Source organism: Dryobates pubescens, chromosome 19, assembly GCF_014839835.1.
Source record: "Dryobates pubescens isolate bDryPub1 chromosome 19, bDryPub1.pri, whole genome shotgun sequence".
NCBI classification, from domain to species: domain Eukaryota; kingdom Metazoa; phylum Chordata; class Aves; order Piciformes; family Picidae; genus Dryobates; species Dryobates pubescens.
In genome coordinates this window covers 15,374,757-15,402,299 of record NC_071630.1, presented here as the reverse complement: position 1 = coordinate 15,402,299, position 27,543 = coordinate 15,374,757, and the positions used below count along the sequence as shown (strand labels likewise).

General features: G+C 38.9%; 2 protein-coding genes across 5 annotated transcripts in view; both read left to right on the top strand.

Annotated features, from left to right (window-relative positions):
- Positions 1–988: 988 nt before the first annotated feature.
- Positions 989–21,771, top strand: ZNF507 (zinc finger protein 507). Of its 3 annotated transcripts, XM_054169998.1 has the most exons (7): positions 989–1,071; positions 4,187–6,315; positions 7,456–7,561; positions 12,452–12,566; positions 14,631–14,735; positions 17,796–17,930; positions 18,082–21,771. In XM_054169998.1, exons 2-7 carry the CDS (start codon positions 4,192–4,194, stop codon positions 18,443–18,445), a joined length of 2,949 nt encoding a protein of 982 aa, XP_054025973.1. In that variant the 5' UTR covers positions 989–1,071; positions 4,187–4,191; the 3' UTR covers positions 18,446–21,771. The 3 variants fall into 3 exon arrangements, with proteins under 3 accessions (XP_054025973.1, XP_054025974.1, XP_054025976.1); XM_054169999.1 differs by lacking the exon at positions 14,631–14,735; XM_054170001.1 differs by lacking the exon at positions 18,082–21,771 and having other exon boundaries at positions 17,796–18,066.
- Positions 21,772–24,868: 3,097 nt separating this feature from the next.
- The window catches only part of DPY19L3 (dpy-19 like C-mannosyltransferase 3), a 31,250-nt gene continuing 28,575 nt past the window's right edge, over positions 24,869–27,543 (top strand). For both annotated transcript variants that reach the window (XM_054169970.1, XM_054169971.1), the window contains exons 1-2: positions 24,869–24,988; positions 26,501–26,646. In XM_054169970.1, the coding sequence (XP_054025945.1) occupies positions 26,541–26,646 (106 nt within the window). In that variant the 5' untranslated portion in view covers positions 24,869–24,988; positions 26,501–26,540. The remainder of the gene's footprint in view (positions 24,989–26,500; positions 26,647–27,543) is intronic.

The window sequence follows — 27,543 nt, the reverse complement described above, 5'->3', positions numbered from 1 at the left end:
TGCAAAAAGTAAATATAATTTTACTAGGTGTCCCCCAAATCCAACCATAGAGCCATATACATCAATACAAATCAGGGCTCTTTCTGGAAATGGACAATAGATTTTACTTGCTGTTACCAAGTCATGAACCACTTCTGAAGCATATTACTCCCTGACTTTTTGGTTTATATGGGGTACCTCACAAATTCACAGTATGCAATGTTTCTGGCAGGCAGCTTCTAATGTTGCCCCCAACATGCAGCATATGCTCGCAACGCCATATTCCTGCTGACTTAAATCACTAAACCTTATCACTTCTCTACAGTTTACACTTGGGAAACAGTTCGTCATTTTAGAGCCAAAACACAGAGGGGTTTGTGTCGGGTTTGTTGGTTGCCACTTGAAAACTGTGCCAAAAGAAAACACCCTTTGGGAGACTACACCATTTCTTGAAGTGCATCATGCTGCCTGCCTTGGCACTGAATACTGAAATATTCACAAACTCCTCGCTTAGGAAGGCAAGAAGTCTGATCACCTAAGCATAGGAGCTGCAACGTAAACACCACCAGTTTACTTTACACCAGGCCATCACGAGTGGCTGGGCACTTCTGTCGGTTCTCCGCTGCTCAGAGGAAATCTAAGACAAGATAACAAACATCGACAGAGCCACCCACACCTATATATTGCTCTCTCACGAGGCCGGTGGCAGCGGTCTGTGGAGAGGGCCGGAGGAGCAAAACCGCACCGTGACAGGGCTCCGTCTGGCCCTAGGACCGAAGTCAGCGCGGAGGCGAAGGGCCCAGGGCACCGCGGCCGGCAAGCACCCGTAACAGCCCCATCCCCAATGGCGCCAGGGCCAACGAGCCTGCTGTAGCCCTGCAGTACTGGTCAGGAACGCGGAGGGGTGCGGCCACGGCAGGACCCACGCTCGTCTCCGTGACAACGACGCGGAGCCGCCGGCGCGGCGGCAGCGCCCACCCGCCGGTCACCTGACCTGCGCCGCCGGTCACGTGACACGGACTCCATTGTCGCCATCTTGAAGCGGTGGTCAGGGGTGAGGGGAAAAAAAATTCTTTCTTCATGAAAACGCAGGTAAAAAGCAGGGCGGACCCTCGGCCCAGCCGAGGCGAGCGGGAGGTGGCGGCGGCCCGGCGGCGGTGGGCGGCAGGGCGCGAGGCGCGGCGTTGGGCAGGCAGGCCCCGGGGCGGCACACCGCAGCCCATGTGCGGAGCCGCAGGCGGTTGCGGTTCGCGGCGGAGCCTTCTCCGTGCTCGGTTCCGGCCGCCTTCCTCCCGTACCCTCCTCACTGCATCACCTTCCCAGCGGGCCAGCTCTACGCAGTTCAGCTGCTGGAGCGGAGGACGCTGCTTCTTGCCCACCCTGTGGCGTCAGGCCCGCTGCTCGAGGGGCCCGCCGCCGGCACCTGCGCGATATAAAGCGGGGCCCGCCCGGGGAGTGGCGGCAGGTGCAGCCGGCAGAGAGCGTGGGGGGCAGGGAAAGGCAAGGAGGACCCGCAAGAGAGCGTCGTGTGTCCGCTGCCGGACGTCTCCGAGTCGCAGTCCCTGGACAGGGGCTCCGCTGACCGGGGGTGACACTTGGCAACACGGAGCTCCCATTGATGAAGTTTTCCCAACCCTCGGGAGCCGTGATGTAATCAGACCGGCCTCTCCGAATCATATTGTTGTGCAAAGCGGTGGTTGGCTTTTCCGAGACCTGGAGGCATTTCACCTTGTCTCTTCCATGCTGCTCGAGTGGGTGTTTGGCACAGGTGGATCGGGAAGGTCCAGCACAGAGGCCTTTTCCTCTGCTCTGCATCTGCCCTTGCAGGTCCCTTTGCCACCCCTAGACCTCGTATTTTAATAACTCTGTAGGTCAGGTAAAGGACACATGTTGGTATTCTCTATTTTCATTTTTGACATGGCAATAATATGTGGCAGCATAATTCTTCTATGGTCTGTGTTTTCTCTTTCTGTGCTGCTTTCAGATGAAAGAGGTTGTGGAAATATTTGCCTGTTCAACATTACAACGTTTTTAAAGAACCAAGTATCATTTAAAGTAGCACCATGTGCTTATAATTTTCCTTAGCTCATTCTCAAACTGAAAATATTTCAAATACATCTTATTCTTTTGACCACTTTATGCAATGTTAAGTTTGCTTTCAGGGAGAAAAGCACCTTGGCTTACTTTTCATCAAGTTTTTAATCATACTACAGACAATATGAAACAAATAGCAAAGTATTTTTGTATAACTGAATAGGACGGTTTTCAAATAATAACAAACTTACTTTAAGTTATTTTACAATTAGAGTTATTACATGAAAGGGGTCACATAAACAAAAAAAGTTGGTAGCCTCATTTTCTAGTTATTGTATATCCAGTTACCCTATGGCAGTTGGATCCATGAATACATGATTTGTGAGTGATACTAATATTGCTTATACTGATAGCTCTCATGATAGCCTAAATTATAAATTGAATGGCAAATAAAATCATAGAATCATAGAATCAATAAGGTTGGAAAAGACCTCAATAATCATCAAGTCCAACCTGTCACTCAAGACTACTTGACCATGGCACCAAGTGCCACATCCAATCCCCTCCCAAACACCTCCAGGGACGGTGACTCCACCACCTCCCTGGGCAGCACATTCCAATACCTAACAACTCTCTCTGTGAAGAACTTTCTCCTCACCTTGAGTCTAAACATCCCCTGGTGCAGATTGAGACTGTGTCCTCTTGTTCTAGTGCTGGTAGCCTGGGAGAAGACACCAACCCCCTCCTGGCTACAACCACCCTTTAGGTAGTTGTAGACAGCAATAAGGTCTCCCCTGAGCCTCCTCTTCTCCAGGCTAAACAATCCCAGCTCCCTCATAGGGCTTGTGCCTCATAGGGCTTGTGCTTGAGGCCTCTCACCAGCCTCGTTGCCCTTTTCTGGACACGTTCAAGGTAACTTGAATAGTTCTGCCCAGAAATCTTCTGTAGTGGGAAAGGGGAACCACAGAGCCCACTCACATAGGTTCATTATATTGCTGCATACAAAGTCAGTAAGTAGGAAAGAGTGGATTTCTTGGGTCTTTAGGACCACTTCTGGAAGTTCTGGTTTGGCCTGTGTCTTAAAAAAAACCAAATCCACACCACACCAAACAAGCAAACAAAACCAATAACAAACCCAGAAACACATGATGCTAATATGGCATCTCTTCATGTTCTGAATTTTAAATATAGCATATAAATTACATATTATGTCTAAACTATATGTGTGCATATAGTGGAACTTGAATAGGATCATTTTAGACAAATCTTCAGAGGCAAACTTCCCTGTAAGGCTTTTTGTACAGCTTCTCCACCCCACACCTCACAGCTTTGCCCACGTCACAAAGTATGTTTTCATGTAAATGTGTACATACTGGCTTCTAATTTAACCTCCAACAGTACCACATTATTGCCTGTGGTTTATGGTTAGATATGTTTAAAGGAAGTGTAAGTGGAAATAGTTAATGCCTTTAGCTTTCCCTCAAAACAGGAAAAAAAAAACAAACACCAACTTTAGTCCAAAATTATTTTCCCTAGAATTAAGGAACCATAGAAAATGTTACAATTAGTAGCTTTTCTAGAAAATTACATTTGCCATGAAGAATATGACTTGACATTTGAGTTGTCTTAAATATAGTCATAGCAAAATGACTAAGGCAAGTAAATACCAGAATTATTGATTTTTCCCCCTTAACATTTCAAGGAAAACTGCTCATTGTTGCAAGTTGTCATTTGATGTAGAAGACATCAGTGGATCAGTGTGTTGAGAATGCATCTTCATATCATGCCATGGCTTTTTAACATTAATATCCCAATTACTATTGATTGATATGTTTAAATCTCTATCATTGAAATGTGGAGGCCTCATAGAGATAATGATAAGGCTGTAACAATGCTAATCAGCCTATACTTAAAGAATATTTCTTGCCCTTGTAGAGCTTGGAAGCAGGCTCTTATAGGCTCTCTTGGAATTATTCTGTCCAGCCATATCAAACAGCATCTACACAATCCACTACATGTCCTCCAAATGTTTGCCTATTTATATAGCTATTCTAAAAGTTTTTATGAAGGCTTCCATATTTAGTAGAGAGAAAAATCTAAATAGTACTGGGTTGTATTTTTGTTGCTGTGCAGGTATACATTTTAATTTTTTTTATGAACTCTTTTCTCCTAGGTATTATGGAAGAAGGAAGTAGTGTTGCAGTATTGATGCCAAATATTGGGGAACAGGAAGCTGTGCTGATTTCTGAAACAGTCATTAGCCCAACGCTGCAGAGCAGTGAAGATCAGAGAAAATGTAAAACTGATCCACTAATCCATGTTATTCAGAAACTAAGCAAAATAGTTGAAAGTGAGAAGTCACAAAGATGCCTTTTAATAGGGAAAAAACGTTCCCATCCTAATGCTTCTACACAGTCCTTTGACACGGATCTTTGTGAAATCCCAGCTAAAACAATTGAGCTATCTGTTATTGCGACTAAAAAGACTGAAGAGTTACAAGCAGATTACTTTGTGACCGAGTGTCTTCCACAAAGCAAAAAAAAAGTGATGTGCTACCAGTGTAGTCTATGTAAGCTTCTATCACCTTCTCTCTTAACGCTACAAGAACATATAAAGCAACATGGGCAGAAAAACGAAGTGATATTAATGTGCTCAGAATGTCATTTTGCTTCCAAAAGCCAAGAAGAACTTGAATCTCACTTCCAAAATTACCATGAGAATGATGGTAAAAATAGCATCCAGACAAAAGTGCAGCAATGTGTAAATGTTGCAAGTTCATTTTTGCAAGGGCCATTGGAAGGAAATGTCAAATCAGGGACTGATCAGACAGGAAATCTGGAATGTAAAGATACAACTCAGCCCACTCATACGCCTGAAATGGGTAGGAGGAAGTGGTACACGTATGAGCAGTATGGCATGTACCGGTGTTTAATTTGTCGGTACACCTGTGGTCAGCAAAGGATGTTGAAAACACATGCCTGGAAACATGCTGGTGAGGTTGACTGCTCCTATCCTATCTTTGAGGAAGAAAATGAAACTACCAACTTGTCAGAGACAGCTGTAACTCACACACCTCAGAGTGTGGATACAGTTGTTCTTTCTTTGGAAAACAGTGAACTTGATATCCATGGTGAACATTCTCTTCAGCTTCAGATTTGCAATTCTGAGCAACTGTCATGTAAATCACCAGTAGGAACACACGTAAAAGACGAAGAGTTGTTAAGTCAGTCTGTAGTGCATTCGCCTACTACAGAGGTTTTAGAAGAGACTGTATCAGATACAGAACAGGATAATATGATAACTGATAGCCTACTTTCATCAGCACAGAAAATCATCAATTGTAGTCCAAATAAAAAGGGTCATGTTAATGTAATAGTAGAGCGTTTGCCAGGTGCTGAAGAAAGTGTCTTACAAAAGCCTTTCTTGATGAACACTGACATTGAAACAGAAAAAAAATTAATCTCAGAGGAGTCCAATGCTGCCCATGAAGAACATGATGAAGTTTATCGTTCAGATGAAATTCAAGAAGTAATAATAGGATGGAATAATACTGAGAAGAAAGATAATGAATCAAGTGCTAGTAAAAATGTAACAGCTGACGAAAATGTGCCTCCCGCACGAAGAAGGACAAATTCAGAGTCTTTACGACTACATTCATTAGCTGCAGAAGCTCTTGTTACAATGCCTATCAGAGCTGCAGAACTGACAAGGTCTAGCCTCAGGACTCTGACTGGAGAAGATGCCATAGATGCAGGTGCAGGACAGGGAGAAGCAAATGGCCCATGCATGGCTCATTCTAAAGCAGTATCCTCGCTTAAGAATCCTGCAGAGGAGTTGAGCGGCTTAAACCAAAGTGAGTGTACAATAGTTGAGATACAGAAAGAAAGGTCAGAGTTATCAGAAGCGCCAATTAAAATGGGCATCAGCATGTCACTACTCACTGTCATTGAAAAGCTGAAGGAGAGGACAGATCAGAATGCTTCTGACGATGACATTTTGAAAGAGTTACAAGACAACGCACAATGCCAAAACGCAAACGATGCAAATATTTCTGGAGGCAACCTGGTAGAATATATACCTAATGCAGATCGGCCCTACCGCTGCCGCCTCTGTCATTACAGCAGTGGTAATAAGGGCTACATAAAACAGCACTTGAGAGTCCATCGTCAGAGGCAGCCGTACCAGTGTCCTATCTGTGAACATATTGCTGACAATAGTAAGGACTTAGAGAGCCACATGATCAACCACTGCAAAACAAGAATGTATCAGTGCAAGCAATGTGAAGAATCCTTTCATTATAAGGTAAACTTTCCTGTGCCTGTCTATAATAGCTCAATAACTTGTTTTGCTACTTTTTTAATAACTGCTAATCCCTCTTGGTAACTTAATGCAGTCTGACATCCTGGCTTCTTCTTGTTACAATTGGGGATTATTGCCAGCAGCACCTTCCAGATAGACAATTCTGCTAGAATTATTCTGCTTACCCACTGAAGTAAACTTGCTTCTTCACATAAGTTGTTCAGTGAGAACCATCTCTTATGGACATATTAATATCATGTTTTTCTGCCCACACGTAGCAACTACAGGAAGAAATGGAAGCGTTAGAGAGCTTATAGTTGAAACTTTGAGTGCTCTAACATGCCTGCTAGTTGTGAGTGTGTGCAAAAGTAATCATGGCATTTGGGGGTAATATGAAACACTTTGAAACTGAAATTCTTTTCATTTTTTACCATGGTTGTTGTGTTGGTCTGGTTGTTCTGTAGAACTTGGATCTGAAAGCTTACACATCAGAGCAGAATAATGTACTTCTTCCTGTTTTACAATCATTATTTTAGGCATTTGTGCTGGTGAGTGTGTTCCTATGTACTCAGTTCAGTACTTTGGAATATAGAATCCTGTAGCTGTAGGCAGTGGTAGTGCAAATTTTCTCCTATTTACTGTTGGCAAGTCCTAGTTTGAAAAAAATGTACAAGTAGAGTAGCAAAAGGCTCTGTCTTCTGTCTCCCCAGCAAGCAGAAACAGGAATAACATATTCTTAAGGTGCTAGGCAATATGAAAATTGAGTCAGTTTTCACATAACCTATCCTCTAACCTCTAATGTAATACTGCCTTTGGAGTATACTACTTTTGGAGGAAGAAATATTTGCCATTTGTCTGTGGGAATGCGGGAAGAAAGACATTTATCTTCTAAATGAACACAAATAAAATCCTTTCAGTCACTCTCATCAATCCCTGATGTTATTAATGTTAAGTGCTGTGTTTTGTTTCTAGTGAAATTACCTGAGGGATATTTTATATATATATGTATATGTATGTTAACATGCATTTTATAACAGTTGTCATTAAAACTTGAGTAACAATGTCAGAAATCATTGCAACCTTTGAAGTGATCAGTGTATGTTTGCAGTGGTGTATTTAAGTGTGGGAATTTGTTTTTTTCAGAGCCAACTGCGAAATCATGAAAGAGAGCAACACAGTCTTCCAGATGTCTTTTCCACAGCTACATCGAACAAACTAATAGTTTCCAACGAAGTAGATGAAAGAGAAGGTACTGCTTATAATTACGCTTGAAATTACAAAAAGTCAGTAAATTATTTTGGTTTGCTATATTTTTTTCTATGAAAGTGCTTTAAATCTTGTTCATGCTGAAATGTTCTCATGCCTGGCCATAACCTGAAATGCATGAGATTTTCAGCGTGCAGAACTTAACCACAGTCAGTTTTCAGGTATTTTGCTGACATTAATTGGTAGTTAAGCACTTTTAACCCATTATTGGAAAAACAGTTTGTATAGAGTAGTATTCTGAATGTTTAAAACAAAAAATCTTCTTTTTCCTTCCTTCAGCCACTACAATATTTTCCAAATCACCTTTAGCAAACAAAAGAAAGCCTTTTTTTTGCACTCACTGTAGTAGTTTGCTGTCAGCATATATGTACAATACTATTCATTCTGTGTTTAGAAATTTCTGTTTAGTTACAGTAATGTCCAAAATGAGTCAATTTTTTTAGCTCTGAAGAGGCAAACGTAAGGCATTCTAAAAATGCAATCTGTATCTGTAATAGTTGCCAGGGTAACAGTAGGTAGACACTTTCTAAATGTTTAACTGTGTATCTGCTTATAGTTGAATAGTGTTTGTTTTGAAAACAGCAACAACAAACCCCAAACAAACCCCTGATATGTTGAGGTAGTGAAATCAGGGGTCACAAATAGCCACATTTTGAAGTTTAGGAGAAAATATCATCTTAAAATCCTTGGATTATCCAGGAGGCCAAATATTTTAAAACTTGAATGCATCCTTCTCTTTGGTGAGTTGAAGTTACTGAAAATATTTACAGCATTTTTATTCTTCAGGCAAAATGTAATTATTAGTATTTGGCCATTTTAGAGCACTGTGGAAAAGTTCTAGTAATTATATTCACTTTTGAACAAATGTGATAGGAAGTATTTCCATTTTTCCATTATTTTCTGTCCTAATTATGATCTTTTTTTTTGTTTAGATAGCAAAATGTGCACTATTACAATACTTACATTGCATTTGAAATTTCTAGGTTTACCACAACAGCTGATAAATATAATAATCTCTGACATTGATGCAGCTAGTTGTGGAAAAAAAGGGACTAACCAGCATGAGCCAGGGTGGATGGCTTGAACCATTAATAATTTGTCCAGTGCAGCATGGTAGATACCAGAGTAGAATGAGATTGTTAGCTATTGACTTCTGTTCTCTTAGCTCACACTGCCTCTGTTTCTGGCTTTCAGTATACCAATTAGAAACGCAAAAGTTAGTTACCTTATCAGCCTCAGGTAAAATGACCCTTCCCAACTCCTTTTTGCTCTCATCAGTGCAGAACGCATTTAAATTCAGGGTCTGTAGTGTGTGTTACAACCCTAAGACCTGAGCTCAAGTGACTGAAGTTAGTGGAGATAGGAAGGAGGCTAGCAAGTGTCTGCTGATAGTGGGAATGTTCCTCATTAAGAAATGGGTTTCTTTCTTCAGAAGAAACAGCGTAAATGCTTTTAATGGAAGTGTTAGAGGGAAAAAAAATCAACATTATTAGTTTAGCTGGTTACAAACATCTATGACCACAACTTGGACTATTACTAATGACAATGTTTTGTTTGTTTTAAATCAATATTTTTAAAGATGCCATGATACAGGAAAAACTACTTCACAAAGCCTGAAACAACAGATTTGGGGGAATACTGTACCTTTTGAGCTTAAGTCCTGTTAAGGTGACTGAAAATCAAGATACCTATAAGCTTTTGAAGACAATGTATTTTAATAAGGTGGTTTAAGAGTTTGTATCCTGATCTTGTAACTTCCATGAAGGAAGCTGAACTTCCTGTTCAAGAAAACTGCCTGCTTTCAGTTTAATTACTTTAGAGACTTTTTAAAAATATTTTTTGCTCATGATTATATTATAAAAGTGTTAGAGCCATGAACTTTAATTGATTGCTTGCTTCATGTGAAATTTAGTAATGTGGCTTGAATGAAAACCATTCTCCTTTTAAACTTTTATTAACTCATACTGTGGAATTCTTAAATTATTTCAGAACCAATTTATAATCAAATTGCAGCACCACTGCAGTACAGCAATCTCTTGTCAAACAGATGTCATCCCTATAAAGCGACACAAAACAAAGAAGTTTATGGCATAGCATCTGTTTATGTGAAAGATGCCTGAGCTGGAACAGTTTCATCTCTTGTTTATGAAATAGTTAGTCCTAAAAGTCTCTTTATTCATCATGGTTGTACAATAAATTGAAAGGGAGCATTATGACACTGGATATGTTCAGATTGTAAATGTCTAATAATGAAGGAATAGGGTAATAAGCAGCATTACAGGAGCACCTGTTACTGCTGCTAGAACAAAGATCTGTCATTTCCCTGTTTACTTTTAAGAGACCTTATATTCTCTATATAGAAAGGAAAAAAGGCCTGAAACCCACAAGAAATACAGCAGTGTTGGGGGCGGGAGACACAACTGCTACTTTGCAACAGTGAGAGAGTTATATGATGTATTATTATTTATGTGTATTTTGTGGAAGGAATAAATACAGTGATCAGTGTAAATAATTGCTCCTAAGTGAGCTCTGCTGGGTGGATAGCCACTTTTAACTATGCCATAGATAATGTTTGCATAATGCTTTAAAAATTTCATTAGCTACTATTAGTTTTAAGCTGCCTGTGCAATAAAATACCAAATTTGTAACAGAAAATGCATTTGGAAGCAGTTTATTCCAAAGTTGCAGAATTAAAGATGAAAACCCCATTGAAGTAGAGCAGTCAATAGCTTAACCTTCACACAACCCCTGCTCTCCCATAGATCTGCAGCCTAGTAAATGTCTTTGTATTCATTCAAATTCTTCAACATTCATAATAGAATCATTGTAGAAATATAAATTCCAAAATCTCCAACTATATAATTAAGATTGTTTTGATCATTTACATTAAAGAAAACTAATAAATTTAACTGTATGAGCATATCATAGGCAAAATTATGATATACTTTGCTTTAAGGTTGACTTGCAAAGATTGCATGTTGTATTTTACTTTATAATAATACTAGAAGAGTAAGCACTATGTCATATTTTAAAGGGGAAAATAGAGAATACTTTCTCTATTGGTACACTCAGAATTATTCAAATTTTATTTCAGGCTGTCTCTGTATTCAGATTGCTATTTTATTTTATATGATATACTGTATATTCTTCAGAATAACCCTCTGGGGTTATCAGCCCTAACTAATTGCTTTACATCTTGAACCAGAAATGCTGGTTTTTGGAGGGAAAGTTTAACTAGTAGTAATTTTCCCTTACTGTTGAAGTTAGTTGTGTGACTATATCCCACATCATTGCCCACCTGTGGGGGGAAAAAATGAACGTGAGAAGTTGAACTTCCATTTTGGATGACTCATTCTACTGGTTAGTCTGATGTGTCCCCTTAAAAAGAGTTTTACTGTAAAGATTCTGAATTATTGCTTTGGTAATGAAAGGATTCACTTTGGGTTGCTGGAGTCCAGCATCATCAAGAAGAAAGTCCAGAGCAAATTAAATTTAAAAAAATCTGTTCAGTATTTTTGACTCAGGAGAGAGCTTTTGTTTACTGTTCTACTTGGGATCTTCTGGTGTATGCTACTGGTAGTAAGCCTCTTCACCACACAAAGTAATGATTTCTTTTTGCTGGAGCTAAGCTTCATGTGAGCCTGAAGAGCTTTTAAGGTCTGTTATTGCAAGATTTGGGCTTTACTTCGTCTCCCACACATTATTTATTGAATTGTATATTTATTTTGGTTTGGGGATATACTTTAGTATTGATCTTTACCCACCAGAAGAATTCTCCAAGTATCTCTATCGGACTTTGTTCAGAGTTCATGTACATAACTGAGAGTAATGGCTTGACTTGTTCAGCTAGCTAACAATTTGATGTGAAGATAAAATGAACTTGAGCATCTTACTTGCACTTGAAGAAAAAAAAGAAAACTCTATGGGTTCAGTTTGATGTTTCTTTTTACAGTAGTGCTGATTTAGACAGGTGCAACCTTGGTGTTCCTTTGTTTCATGCTGTTCTGTCATTTAGGAGACGCATTAAGGCTGCACAATAGACTGGAATGGGACAATGACCTGTGTAAAAAACACCATCCCTCTTCCCAGATGTTAATATTTTAACCCAAATCAGTTCTGTTATTCAGTGAGGGAGCACTGTTTAGGTCAACATGCTTGTACTTTAAAAATACTCAAATTGCACTTATAGACACACATTTTTCTATGGTAAATTAGTCATTAGCCTTTGTCTCAGAAACCATTAATTTTTCAACAATCTCTTTTATTCTAGAAAGGAAAAAAAAATCTTTTTGTTAGAATTGCTTTTTAGTAATTTGGAGCAGTTTCAAATTATTTCTTAACACATTTGGTTGGGGTTTTTTATCATCTCAGATTCTTCTGAAACTGTGAGTGTATGTGGTTGATAAAGAAAATTTAGATGCTTTGGGAGACAATTTTGCTTTTCTATGTTTGCCTGTTGGAAACTTGTACTTTCTCAATACACATCATCTCCTTTGATTTGGTTCATTCTGCAAAGCAATGAAACTGCTGGGTTCAGCACTTCCCACATTTTATCACCTTTTACTGTAACACAGGATTTTAACACAACTGCAGGATGAAGAGAAGGGTCTGCATAAAGAGGCAGAATGTGGTTTCCTAAAATGATCATAATTTCAGTAGATGAAATGCAGAAGAGCATGGCAGACTATTATCTCTATGTCCATTGCCAGTTTCCACCAAATACTTAAAAAGCATTAAATATTTGTAGATGTTTAAAAGTATTACTTCAAAAGATTAATTCATGTTTCATAATTAAATCATGCAGAAATTATCATCTGAGACCCTCTTAAAATGCTGAGTGCAACTCTAAAATAATGGATTTTGTTTCACATAGGAAATAAGTCTTCGGTTCAGAAACTATACAGATGTGATGTGTGTGACTACACAAGCACAACTTACGTTGGTGTACGAAATCACAGACGAATTCACAACTCAGATAAGCCATATAGGTAAGTGTCTCAGGTATTGCTGGCTAATGCCACATGGTTGATTTATCATGGTCATATTGCTAACTTTGCCTGTTGACTCCTACAGCACGTGGCAAAAGTCTGCCTTTTGTCACTAATTCTCTCATCTTTTTCACAGCTTTCAATCAGTATTAACATACTCACTTAGGATCAGACTTTATCACTTTTTCTACAAGGATGTTATATAGATCTATATAGAAATTTTGATACCTATAATCACACATAATGCTGCAGCTCAGATCCCCAGCAGAAAAATAAAGCATGCATTTTTCTATTGGTTGCTGCATAAATTCCTGCAAATTCAATCTATTCTCATTCAGTGTGGATCTCTGTCCCTCTCTAGTGGCTAGAAAATAAATCTGAGTTAATAGAATTGTTGAGCTAATATACTTCTATCTTTTTAATACAAATTCTGGAAACTCTACACCTTGAAACGTTGAGCTCAGCCAGAGACTTTCTCTTTTAGATAAACAAACCCAGAAGACATGTTGTATTTTGATTTGTGCATTATAATGATATCCCATAACATTAGCAAAAAATTGCAAGATGTTTGCTCAGGGAGCGAATACGAAATACAAATAGAATCTTTCTTTTCTCCTCAGGAGCTTTCATATTGCCATCACTTCTTACTTAGTGCAGTTGGAACAGCAGACACTGTAGTGTCTTATATATATGATAGATTTCTGGTGTTAGCCAGCCTTTCTGATTTAGGAACTTGAAAACTTTTCATTGGTGATACAGAATGCTGCATACTAAATTTACATCTACTGATGTGGCTTGCTTTTCTTATTATTTTTTTCATAAAACCCTTAGACAAATCTGCAGACCTGCCAGGATACTTAAGCTGCAGCCTAAAAAAAACCCCACAAATACCCAATATTTATGGTATTTCATACTCTGAAACATGTATTTGTCAAGCCTTTCTTATTATCAGATAAGAACCCACTATATTGTTGCTATTTTTATAGCTGCAAATATATTTTATTTATTTGACAAAAATTGCTGGAAATTAAACTGTATATATAGCCTCCAGTGATGCATTTTTGCAGATTTGATACCTTCTGGATTTTAATACTGCACAATTAAGTCCTTTCAAAAATAAAGTGAGCAATCTCAAGGTAAGTATTCTTCAGTCTTAAGTTGTTTTACTCTATAGACCTCACTTAGTAAATATTGGGCATTTTCCCATTAAAAAAAAAAACAAACAAACCCAACAACAAACTACTAAAGTCTTAACAAATAGGTTGAGTTTTAGCTGAGCTTGATGACTTCTCTTTCAGTATGTTATATACACAGGAAGCTCATATGGTAGTATATTGATCTTTATGAATAGCATAGTATTTTGTGTAATACTTGGGGATCTAAATCCGCGGATCTAAATCTAGCTCCAGGCTGGTTTATGTATTGGTTTTATAAAAAGCTATTTTACAGAAGTGAAAAAATTAAAATGGAGACAGCACTATGTGACACACTTGTCTTAGGGCCCTTGAATCTAAACGTATTGATCTTGTCCCTGACTTCTATTTCAGATATAACGCTCTGAAACTGCAGTATTTTATTACTGAATAGATAGTTTGGCTTTTAAAATGCATGAGAAACGTGGCTGCTGCATTATGTAGCACATGCATCCTTGAGGAACAAGACTTACTTCTAGATATTCTGTTCCTTATAGCTCTTAACAGACATGTTCTGCCTCTTCATAAACATAGCCAAGCAACTTGCATCAGGGCTGCATCCATCATCCACATCTCCCTTATACTTTGCGATGCTTACCAACTTGAGTAGAGGCACACAAAACAGATGTCAGAGAGAAACATAGTCCATATGTCTAGTGATTCTTGCTGCAAGGTGGAGAAGGCTTTTTTGGGCTGCAAAAGATTCTCACGGTCCAAAAACTGAAAGTTAATGTCATCACTTGGATTCTGTAAATACTGTTAGTCTTTAACTGTAGTCGTTCCAGAAACCTTCACTTTCTCATATTTATTTCTTTCTGAATAGTGCTAGCAGTTAATTATCAGATTAGTTTACTTCTTGTTGTCTCTTCAGATGTCGAGTATGTGACTTCGCCACCACAAACATGAATAGCTTGAAATGCCATATGAGGCGCCACCCCCAGGAGCATCAGGCAGTGCAGCTAATGGAACAGTACAAGTATGTAATGGTTCTAATGGGGCAAAAGCTGTCATAGTAGTGATTTTGTTATGTTAAAATACAAAGCAAGGTTCAGCTTCTATTCTTTTACTTCCTGGATTCATTCTTTGTTCCAGTAGCTTTTTTTTCAGGTTTTTGTTTGTTTGTTTGTTTTGAGAGAAAGAAAGAGACTTAATGTAGTATTCACAGCGATGTTAGATAATTAAACATGTCCACAACCTCCCTCTGGTACAGTATTTAGCTTTTCCTTTCCTGAATGGAGTGGTTGCATATAAACTGCCTATTACAAGCAGTTTCTGGACCGTGTGAATTACAAAAGCATGCCTAGAATTGTTTGGAAGAATGTATGTGCCAAAGCCATGCCAGGGGCACTTCTTAAAATTAACATTGTAGGCTGTTAAATTCCAGTACTCAGGAATGTTTCCTGGCTTTAATATCCTGGTCTAGGCACAGTCTGTGCTAGTTAGAATCCAGATTGGCATCACCCTGCCCTATTTAAGAGTTAGTACAAATAGTCATTATGTGTAAGTGAAATGCATTCTTTGCAGTCTGTCCATTCATATGTGTGTTATAGAGAGATATATGAGAGAAAGCTGGGACAAATGTGTGCAATTGCTCACTACTAATATGCAACAAAAAATAAAAGCTGGGAAAGAAAATCAAGAATATTCTGAACATTTCTTAGGGTAAGATTTTATGAGCAATAGGAAGAATCCAAATAAAGTGCATTCACAAAAGGGTTTCTTCTCAAAAAATTCTGCTTCTACAACTTCAAAGTCCTTCCACTGCATCTTTTCCCCATAATGTTCCTAGTAGTGCTAAGCTCTATTTGCTCCACTGTCATCATACAGTATTACTGAATGCCCTTGAATTACCAAAGATTTTTGAAAACCTTCACACTTTGGTCCCTACATCCCCAAGGAAATAATCTTACCAAAAGCTGTAACATAATTGTTCCCTCAGTAGATCAATTTAGGATACACTTGAACAGCAGAGGTTAATAATTCAACATAGGTCAACCAGTAGGGCAAATCATGCTATAGAATTGAAAGGGTCCTTCTACTAAACTCAATGGTTAAATACTTTTGTTTCTCTGGGAATGTACTGCATATGCTGTAACTATACATTAACTACATGATTGTAAACTGTAGTGCATCAGGCTAAATGCTGTTGAGTTTCTGTGTCTTTTGGCTCATCATCTGATTAGTAAGTCACCTGAGTAAATTACTGTACTAAAAAATGAGACTGCAGTTAAAAAGGGATAAAACACAGCTTCATTTGCTATGTTACCAACCCACTGACCAACCTGTGTTAGTGGTGGAAAAAGAAAAATACACATAATAATATTAGTGGAGTACATGTGCATGTAGAATGGAATTGAGATTATTTGCTGATCTTTGTGTTTTGCCAAAAAATAATTTTACCTGTAAATTAACTAGAAGGTCTGCCTTTTATCTTACTTTTAATGATGCCACTGTTTTATAACAGCCTTATTAGAAACATTAAGATTCTCAACCTCAGAGTGAATTTGTCTATATTTGAAAGCATCCATTTTTTTTTATGAGGCTCCAAATTAGAAGGAAAATAGCTTAGAGAACATTCCAGATCAAGTAATAGAGAAAAGTGAGCTAGAAGGACATGCATGTTTTTACCCAGCAGGACAGAATTACCTTGCTACATAAGCAAGGCAATGTACCATGCCTTCAACAAACTTGTGATCACCAGTTTTGCTCTTCTCCACAATCTTCTGCTGAGCAAAACCAGTTTCTGTATTATTATGATTATTTGCAAGTCATTTAAGGACTGTATGCTACTGTCATTAAGAGAAATGGTAAAACCTTACTGAATTGTATCATATAATACTGGTTTATGTGTTTCCAGGTGGGTTTTTTTCAAAAGGTCTTTTGAAAAGTTTTAAAAATGACTAGTATAGTACTAATTTGAGCAGACTCGTCATAGTGTAACATATTGATTGAGCAGAAAACATCTTACTGTCATTGAGGAATGAGATAGACTAAGATGCTATAATTTAATAGAACAAGGTTGCCTTTGATTTCTAGAAAACATTGATCCTGGTCTTTTCCCTGTGATTTGACAAACTGAAGACATCCAAAGTAGCAGGTGGCTAAGCAAAGTACCTTCCTCATCCAAAGATAGGGAGCTACATCATCGTTGCCATAAGTACTGTACAGTTCTGGGGTGATGTCACACTATCACTCATCTCCTTCATGCTAAGATGACTAATTTATCATCTGAGAAAATACTTGCAAAAAATCTCCTCTGGTGTATGTTCACATATGAAAAAAGTCCAAGGATTTGATCAATCTTGGATTGTGTCTCTAAATATACACTACTGCATGAATAGGATTTATTCTTAAAGGTTTTTTTCTTTATTGTGTAAGACAGTCTTTTCTAGGGAAACAGAAAATTTAGTCTTGTGGTACCTGGAGTTGATGGGAGACTCTATGAACAAAACTGCCACCTGTCTGCATCTCAATCTGCAAATACATTCAAAATCTGACTGGATGCTGTCCTCAGCAACCTGTTGTGGCTGATCCTGCTTGAGCAGGTGGATTGGACTAAGTGATCTCAAAAGGTCAACTTCAAAAATTTTGTGATCCTTAACTAAACTGATACATGCTACAGCAGGAAAGACTTTATTAGTTAATTAAAAATATCAGTGCTAATTACACAGCTCCTGCTTGATTCAGAGCAATGGCAAAGAGAGCTCATTACCTGCCTGCTAGATACCACACTGATGTACTCTGTGTTTCTGCAGTCATCAGAACTACTGCATTTTTCAGTATTTAAACAGCATTAACAGGCTAAAGATGTAAGACTTTAATTAATCTGTTTAAGAAGTAAGTAAAAAAAATTAATTTCTCAGACCCTAAAAATACATTTCAGGATGAAATGTTGCAAACTAACAAAAGAGATCTAAAACTGAAAAGTGGAACTGAGAAGAGGATTGATATGTATCTCTCTGTTCACTAATCCATTACTACTAATAAAAATTAACTTTTAAATGTTTTTCTTTTTCCTCCACATTTTTTTCTCTAGATGTTCTCTCTGTGGATATGTATGTAGCCATCCTCCATCCCTCAAATCCCACATGTGGAAACATGCAAGTGACCAAAATTACAACTATGAACAAGTGAACAAGGCTATTAATGACGCAATTTCACAAAGCAGCAGGTATGTCTGATTTACTTCCAAGCCCTATCATCTAGAGTTTTCAAAAGACCCAACTCTCACCCAAAATAAAGATCCTGTCAAAAAGCAACAGCTGTACCTTTTGGTTGTTGATTTGTGGGCTTTTTTTTGGTCTTTATTATTATTATTTCAGGTTTCAAGGACAACTCCCTGACAAAACCCTATCAGAAGGCACAGATGAAAGTACAGTACCTATACTAGGAAGTTCAGACAACTTGGTGTCTTTCACAGAGTCTATTAACCAGACTACAAATGAAATTTCAGGTTCTGATGAAAATGCAAAACCTAACTTGATGAATACCTCATGCAGTTTAGAGAAGAATTCCACTCTACCCCATCTTGGCACAGAATATTGTGTTCTTCTCTTCTGCTGCTGCATTTGTGGTTTTGAGTCTACCAACAAAGAAAATCTGCTCGATCATATGAAAGAACATGAGGGCGAAATCATAAACATCATTCTTAATAAGGACCACAGCGCAACTCAGAGCACAAACTAAGTGAAGCAGTAAGTTACAGAAAGGGTTTCCTAGAGTGATTATTTTCTTTCTTTGCTAATTTTTGCCTGAAAAACTTGCTAAAAAAAAAAATTGCAAGCAAAACTTGATTTGTCATCCTGAGTCCTTGTTTTAATAGGAATACAATATTTTAACCAGGGACCGATGAATCATTTAGGAAATGAATATAAGGAATGGGGAATAGAATGGTCTGTTTTAACCTGCTATTTCTCTATATGGTGCCAAGAATGTAGGATTGTTGAAATTTTTTTATTGTCAGGTACTAGTCAGTAATAATGCAGTAATTAGAACAGTAAGTTAAAATCCAAAGGTATGAAAGCTTTGTATCAAGTGAAGAGCTTTTATTCTTCCTCCCTCTTTGCCGTTTTCTAAGTATTTCAGCAAAGAACTTCTTTACCCTCTTTTTTGAAACTGGCAACAGACCAGGTCCACTGCCTGGATTCTGTAAAGTAGGGAGAGGGGAGTTAGATGGGGCCATGTGCATGCCTGCATGCACACACAGGCATTGTATTTTTCCCAATCCATTTTGAGGGCCTTACAAACTCCAGGTCATCCATCAACAAAGACTGCTGTCCTTTCTATTGATATAGAGGAGCAGGAGCTGAGTAGTCTAAAAGTATTTTGCTAATTACTATTTGTCTGATTGGATCCTAACTAAAAAAACTGCTATCTTTGAACTGATAGCATGTTAAAGATCATTTAGAATAATGACCTGCTATTTCTTAATGGTTCTTTTGACACACTCAGCAGAACTATTAAAAAAACAAGGCTTATCGTATGTCACTTTTAATTTGTGGTGATTACTTTGCAGTATGTATAGGCAGTGTTGTTTAATGAGAACAAGATATTAACAGGAATTGCCACAAAGAGATGTAGATTAAGCCTCTATAGATTCCTTGAAGACGTAGGTAAGCACAAAGTGGGATTTTGAGAAATGCATATATGCCTTGGAGTTCCTTCAAATCCCACTGGCTGTCTAAATTTCCCATCTGCTGTAGCTGTAGAAATAATTCACTGAAAGATGGAGCAATCTTCCTGTGCAAAATTATATTTTAAAAAAAATAGGCAAACAATATTTTTAGCAAAAACTGTATCCAGTCACTTGCAGGATACATTTTGCTGGTGCATAGAAAATGGACTCCTAAAGGAAATTTGGGATTACTTTGTTTTCTGAGGAACACATAGAAATTCCTCCCTTTTAAATCCTTTAACTTTTAAAATTACAGTGCTTTTGTTTTGGGGTTTTGTTTGTTGGGATTTTTTGGCAGTTACAGCAGTTTGCAGTAGAAGACATTCATCTATCAGTTTGAGATATTGCTATACTGTTTAATTACCTGGCAACTTCATTGAGGCTATTTATAAGGTTGGGTACTTAAATTCTTTGAAATACATGCTTAAATCAAGTGAAGCAGTAGCACTTCCAAAGAAGCCCTTTAGCAGCCAGATTTAACACTTCTAGTTTGGCCACATATTTCTGCTTTTGATGAATGGCAAATGCACAGAAGCATGCCTCGCTCCTGACAGGGGGATGCAGTTACCTGATTTTTAGTAGCTCATTACTTAAAAACTGACTCTTAGAAAAAACAGTATTTTATGGTTAGTTTGTTTATACATATCTGCTAGCAGAAATAAGCTACAACTGTAAATCCAAGAAGGTGTCATATGTAGTGTACATTCTATTGCGCTATCACTGACTCAAAGTGGGAAACAGGAAATGAAAGCAAGTCTTGTTACAGCTTTATAAAGCAGCACAAAATCTAAAGGCCAGGGTGAGAGCCCTAAGATTCCAAGTAAGTTTTTTGATTTTTTGTTTTCAAGTTATTTCCTCAATTTGATTTGTTCTTTTGGGGTAACTACCTTTTATTTCCTTTATAAATTTGATAGCAGAAAATAATGGCAAAGTATTTTTGTGTCAGATATTTGAGATGTTTTAAATACATATGTGAAGTAAGTATACATTATTTTTGGTTAAAAGTTATTTTTCATATTCCTATAGATGGATTTTGCATAGTTTATTTACATGATCTCAAATTCAGTTAGAGATGGTAAACTTTTAATGGGATATTCATATTGTCTTATTGACACCAATGCTTTACCTTCAGGATAGAATTCATGTGAAAATTACTACACTTTTCTGGAATATATCTCAACTTTCTCATTCAGAGATCCCATTTGTTGAAAAAAATGGAAGGTACAAAAGCTGTAGTAATGCTGAAGTACTAGTCAGTATTCACAGAAACATTTTGTCACATCATATTAAGTTTGTGTAAAGGGATAATTATTTCAAAGTTTCTCAGCTACTAAAAGGTGAAAAACTTGCATTCATAAGCTAAGAAGAAAATAGCAGTGAACCAAGACTTAAAAAATAAGTAACTTTGAATCCAAATCAACAGTTTTGGTGTATGTGCAAGCCACATTTGCAGTATTAAGTATAATGCACCAGCACTCATTGTAGGGTGATTGCTAAGGAGGATGCGTCTATTTGCAGTTGCTCCTTGTCATCTTGTTGCTTTTTTCTTTTTGACCATGTGTTCCTATAAAACAGTAGAAAGCTAACTGCCTCTCAAAACTGTTGTCAGTCCTATCAAATGCTAGCAAATAATGCTTTCCCTTATGCACAGAGTTCAATTTTTATTTAACTGTCTCCATGCTGCTTGCCATTAGTTGCCCACTCACAATTCCCATGGACTTGTATCAGAAGTTCTGCATGTGAAGTTAAGTATAGTTTTTCTGAAGAAAGCAAGTTACTCCTCAGGTTATCTGCTTTAGAAAGTATATGGTTGGCTTGGTTGCATGTTATGTAAGGGGTTTTAAGCACATTTCAAAGTCACCAACACTGTAGTCTTTCCCTTTCTTTAAGCTTTTAAAATATTTTCAGGTCTTCTAACACAGCACTGTCAGAAGACCATCTAGTCACTTCCTGCTTATTTAAATTAGATTTTATTCTGTGATATAAACCATAACTTGCAACTTTTGTTTAAATGCCTATACTTCTAATAAAGAGAAAACTTCATACCAGACTATACAGGTAAACAGGTGCATATTCATCTTTCCAAGTTATGCTTGGCCTGGAAAAAGAGTGGGATTCATTCAGAGTTATTGTCTTTTCCTCTTTCAGAAGCACTTATTTAATCATTGAGAAAAATGTACAGTTGGTGCTCAAAGTAACATTTGTTAAGATATATTTAATAGAAATTTGCATTTGCATTTGATATTCATGGACATGGGTACATGTATTTTTTTAAGAAAAGGTATTGTAACACTATGGCACTGCTTTTATAGCCAAAGTATAAAAAAAAAAAAACAAACCTAGAAAACTGACATGTAAAGACTGCAGTTAATTCTGACACTGTTACCTTATTAAATAGGATTACCTTCATTTTATAAAATTACCCAGCACATTAAGCTGCATGCCTTAAGCTCTCTCTAGGATTGTGTTCCTGATAGACAACTGTTTGGAACTATGAAGCAAAGTCTGTAGTACTACTTTAACTACCTTCTGAAATACTGTACAATGTTAGAATAATTTATTTTGCTTTACAGGAGTTTGTCATGTATTGACTTTAATATTGTATTTTGGTAATAAACTTTTTTTGTTAAACTGCTTAGTCGCTTTTATTTGACCAATATGGAATATGAAGGTGGAAAATTCACTGAAACGGTGTTCAGGGTAAGATGGAATCTGTTTAAATCAAAAAGCATTTGAAATACTTTACTGCCAGTTCTCACTCTTGTGTCAAGTTATTACAGTTCTAATACTGTTAATGCAAGTTTCATAAAAGTAATTGTAGTGATGAAATACAGGACCATTAAGTCAAAATACTTGTAAGCTTGCATGCAGTTAATGATGGGACAATGCTGAAGGATAGAACTGCACTTTAAAAATTCATAACGAAGCTAGCTGTGATACTTTTTCTCTAATTTAAATGGAGTGAAAGCATCATGCAGTTTTTTTCAGGTAAGTAATTGACTCTTGCTTATCCATTATCTAAAACATATCTTGCAACCTAATTTTAAATACACAGTTTATTTCATGGTCTTGCTGGAGTTTTCCCATCTTTTTCAGGGAAAAAACAAAAGAGGAAAAAAACTCCAAAAACAAAACAAAAACAAACAAAAAGTCTAACTGCTGGCAAGGAGAGAGAAGAGAAAGTACCACCCTGATACTCAGTGCTCTTACTATCATGGTTTACATTTACATAAACAGGTTATTTTATTTCATTTTGGGTTTACTATTATGGTTCTGGGACAGATACACTGAAGTACAAAATGTGAACTACAAATGGGTTTAGAGGCAGTGCTACAGAATGAAGTTTAACATACTCTGTCATGCAAAACCTGGGGGGAAAAGTCTCTCTGTAGTAGGATGTGGCATCCAGATGTTATCCTATTCATTGGGCTAAATGCCTTGCTCACTTCAGCTTGATAAAGCAGAATAGACTCATCAGAAGTTACTTCCCCCCATAAATAACCTGGCAATGTGTGATCCAACTGGTATCCCAAGACACTATCTGTTGTGAAGCACATCTTATCAGACACCTTCCCTCCTGACCAGTGCTGGCCAACCCAGAGTGGGGCTGCTGCTGCAAAGAGCTTGATAGTAAACATTGCAGCTCTTGCAGAAATGGGACTGGGCGCATGGCTTGTGATAGAACTGGACTGACCGAACATTTGATGAATGTAATACTCCTGGAATTAGGACAAAATGGATTAGAGTGGAATTTGTATCACTCTGTCTTATATCTGGTGAGTATTTAGTCAGAATTATTGCAGAAAAGTTAAATGCACCATGGGGTTTTTTTTGGTGCAGTCCTTTCTAGGCATATTTAGAAAAGAGCTCCCACACTGAGCCACTCAGAAAGTGAAACACCATTAACACTGACTTGGCTAGCTAAAAAGCCTTGGAACTGCCCAAAAGCAAAACTTCAGTCACTTAACAAACTTTTAAAGTAGAAAAAACTGATAACCAGGAAACCTGTCATGCTTGCAGCACATCACATGGCTGCTGAATAGCAACTAAAAAGATTGCAGGTTTAAACTCAAAATTTACTGAGGTAGAACTTGAGTCATCCTGTGCTTCTAGTTCACAGTAGATCTTTCTACAGTATTGAATGTGACAATCCAAGAGAAAACAAATAGTAGAAAGGAAGTGAATTAAAAGTTTCATTCATCCATTTCCTAGACATTACAGTTTGCAAGTGTTTGACAAACATTTGTTGGGATTATGGGTAACATGGCACTAACATTAAGGCATTGCTACCATACAATCTAATTGGAATACAATGAGCAATAAGAATATTGGTAAATAATAGCCTTTTGCTGCTCTGGCAAGTATATAGTCAGCATTACTGTATTATATATACACTATATATATACTAAAATATATATTATACTGTATTATAATACAGCATTACTGATGGCTTGCTACAACTTGATGTATTTTAATTTACATTTTATAATACAATTTTCAGAGATCAATATCAATCTAGAAGTCCTTAACTTTTTCTGTATCCTCAAAACTTGAAATACGCTTGTTGCCTAATACACTGTTTCACTATGTTGAATAGTAACTCTGAGGTATAGCGACCTCGTGATACAGGATTATTTTTTTAACTTACATTGATCTAGTCTGTGACAAAAAGAGGACATCTGTGATACTTCGCAATTATTACTGTATTTCAGGTGTCATCACTAGAATAATGGGCAAAACGGCATTGGATTTGTCTTCTCTGAGTAATTCTAGAGAATCAAAGCAGAGAGGATTTCTGCCACTCCGTTTTTCTCTAGTCAAGTACTTTTCAGTCCAGCGGGACAGTACGACCCAGGACACCCGTTGCTCCCGCCTGCTTGAAGACAGACCACCCACGGGGACACAGCGCAGGAGGCGCACAACCGCTTCATGGGACCGAGCTGCCCATCATCACCGCCAGCCCTGCTGACCCGATTTTCCCAGTCCGGGGCAGCCCGGGGAAGGTGCTAGCCCTTGCCCGATGCAAGCCCGTCTTTCCACATTTAAACTTTTAAAACTCCATTCAGGGTGGGGAGGGACAAGTTTCAGACTTAGACGACTTTGCCTGTCTCTGCTTTTGCAAACGACTTTCTCCCCACCGGCCCTTTTCTCGCAGAACCCGCCAGCAGAAGTCCAAAGCGCCAGCAAACCCCACCGCGGCATGTGCCGCCTCGCACCCCGCCGCAAGGCGCGGACAGGCCGCCCCAACCGCAGCCCAGCCCCGGTTCTCAGCCCGCCCACTCCCCAGGGCCCGCAGCTCCTCCCCGCGCGGGCTTCCCCGGTCGGGCGGCGGCTGCCTGCCCGCTGGCGCGCCTCTGCCCGCGCGGAGCTCCGCGCTGTGGCTGCGGCAACCCCTCCGCTCTGCCTGAGAGCGGCCAAAAAAAGACATCGCGGCCGCCCTCACCCCCGCCCTTTTCCCTCCTCGCGGCGGTGCCCGGGCGGCTCCGCGCAGGCAGCGCCGGTAGAAGAAGCCGCCGCCCCGCTGCAGCAGCCTGCGGCCCTCGGAGCGCCGACAGGTATAAGCCCCGCCAGGGTGGATGCGGAGGGGAAGGGGAGGAGACGGGTGGACGGTGTAGCCGCTGCCAAGCAGGCCGCGCCGGGCCAAGCAGGCCCCGGGGAGCCGCGCTGCTGGGGGCTGGAAGGTGGCGCTGTGTGGAGCTACTCGCGACCTTCTGGGCCCGCCCCGGCCGCTGGGGGTGCCCCAGACCCGGCCCTCCAGCCTCCCCTTCCTGCTTTTGCCCACCCCTTGCCACTGTTTTCCCTCTCCTCGTCGGCCCGCGGAGCGTCCGGCGGTCTCGCAAGTAGCCGCCCTCTCGTTTACCCCACTGTGTCCCGCCGCGATCGAGGGCCTCTGCCCGGGCTCTCCATCGTGCCCCCCGAGCCTGGCCTGCAGCCGCACATCCTTGCTTTGCCGCACCTCACCTGAAGCATCGGTGCGGACTAAGGCGGGCCGTTCCCTTCCCAGCATCCTGTCGAGGCTTTCCCCGAGTGTGGCAGGCAAAATCGTTCCCTTCGGCGTAAGGCACTGAGGACAGCTGGCTGAGATTGGAAAATTAAGAAGAAGAAAAAAAAAAAAAAAGCAAAAAAAAAAAAAGCATAGTTACGATGACCATCTTGCCTGTGTAACTTAATTAATGGGATTTCTACACGCCCGCATTTAAAGACAACTTGGATATATGCGCACACATTTACCTGTGCTTTCCAAGGCATGCGGGAAAGCGACAAGGCTAACCCCCTGTAAAAGCTTTAAAACAACGAAGTTGTGCGTTTGAGGCATTATCATTAGCGGTCACTTACAGCGGTGGTAACATAAATTAGTGTTTGTGCTCTGGGAATGGTAGCAGATTTTTGCATTCAAGATGGGACATCAGTTGATTTCAAGATGAAGAATGGCATTTTGAGGCAGTTTTGTGCATGGACCATGCATACAGAGCAGAGGACACCGGGCAGCTGATAGGGCTGGCTGCTCTTCATCTTTTACATTATTCTCAAATTTTATGGTACTTTAAGAGTGTAAAACGTTAAGGATATTTTTAATGCTGTCTCTCTAGTTGCTTTTTTTATAGCACATGTTCTCTGGCATGATTTTTGCAACTTACGCCCCCCTCTTTTTCAGGGTTTCCTGAAAGCCAAGATTTAAAACCTGGCTTTCTTTTTTGGGTGCCCAACTGAAATACCCTGGAAAGACTAATTTTTCTTTGAAGGGCTTACACTTTGTTTCAAAGAATTGAAGCCTAGTGTGAATTTTGAGTCAAGGTGAGGGCAGTCAAAATAATAATTCTGAAAACCTGGATAAGAATATGTGTAATTGTGAACTTAGGGCTTTACAAGTTTAAGATAATGTTTTTATACTTTTCATTTGCATTGTGTTGTAAACACTCTTTAAGTCTTGCATTTTTGTAAGCTGCACTTCAAGTACAATGCAGGTCTCTGATGGCAGTAAAACACAATTCTGTTTTCTGATACTTCATACAGTATTAAGTGAATGTTTGGGTAGAAAGATGCATTGCTTGTTTGTGTCCATTTAGGAGTCAGACTGAAAAATAATGAATTAAAGTGACTGACATCATGACAACCGTAAGGCAGAGAAGGGTTGGAAAAGGCACAGAACCAGCTGAGGACCAGCCTTCAGAGGAGGAGAAGAATGTGAAGCCTGATGGGAAGATTCTGTCTGGTGGGTAAATGTTATGGCTTTTTAGGAGTGTTTAGCTTCGGGTATCTATATTAAGCACTGGTTAGAGCTAGGTGTATGTACCAAATACATTTTCATACTTAAACATCTGTCACCAAAATTAATTGGACAAGATGGAGCACATGCAGATCGCTGCATGTCAATCTCATCTCTGGTTTAAAATAGTAATTTTAATTGGTGATATTTTTTCTCAGTTTAGCATCAGTGACACGCTTCCAGGTTTCATATAGCTGTCGCAGGTTCTTAAATCCTGGTTCACGTCATTGGTAGCATAAAAGGAATTGAAGACCTCTGAGGAGTTGAAGTTAAATATAACCAGATTGCATGTTAAATCTGAATTTAACTGCAAACCTTGTTTTTTGACTATAGGACAGACTACATAAGTAAATCTAGAAGTGAGACATTGTGCCTTAATTTGAAAATCTGTTTAAGTTACAAAATACACCATTTTTGTTAGAAATTATATCTTTAGAATTGGCAAAATTTCTTGAGTTTTGGTTTTATAATTAACTTATTTTAAGGGATGTTTTGATCAAAATTTGAAATGTTTCTGTGTAACAACATTTTTAAAAAACAAATAAACAGGAATGTAAGTGCACAATACATGGAACTGCCTAGAAATTTCTTTCCCATCACTTTGTATAATCTTACCCTGGTGACAACAGGAGGTCATCCTCAAGTCAAAGCATGACACCATTAGCAAAGGCTGCTTTGGCCACTGTTCAGTCTCTTTGTAGGACTTAACAGGACTTCTGAAATTTCAGTGTTGTGTTTCACAAAAAAACCCCCAAAACACAAACCTTGAGAAAACAGGCATCATTTGTAAGACATTTGAAGGAGGTTTTAGTTTCTTAACTTCGTGATCTAACAGTCATCTTG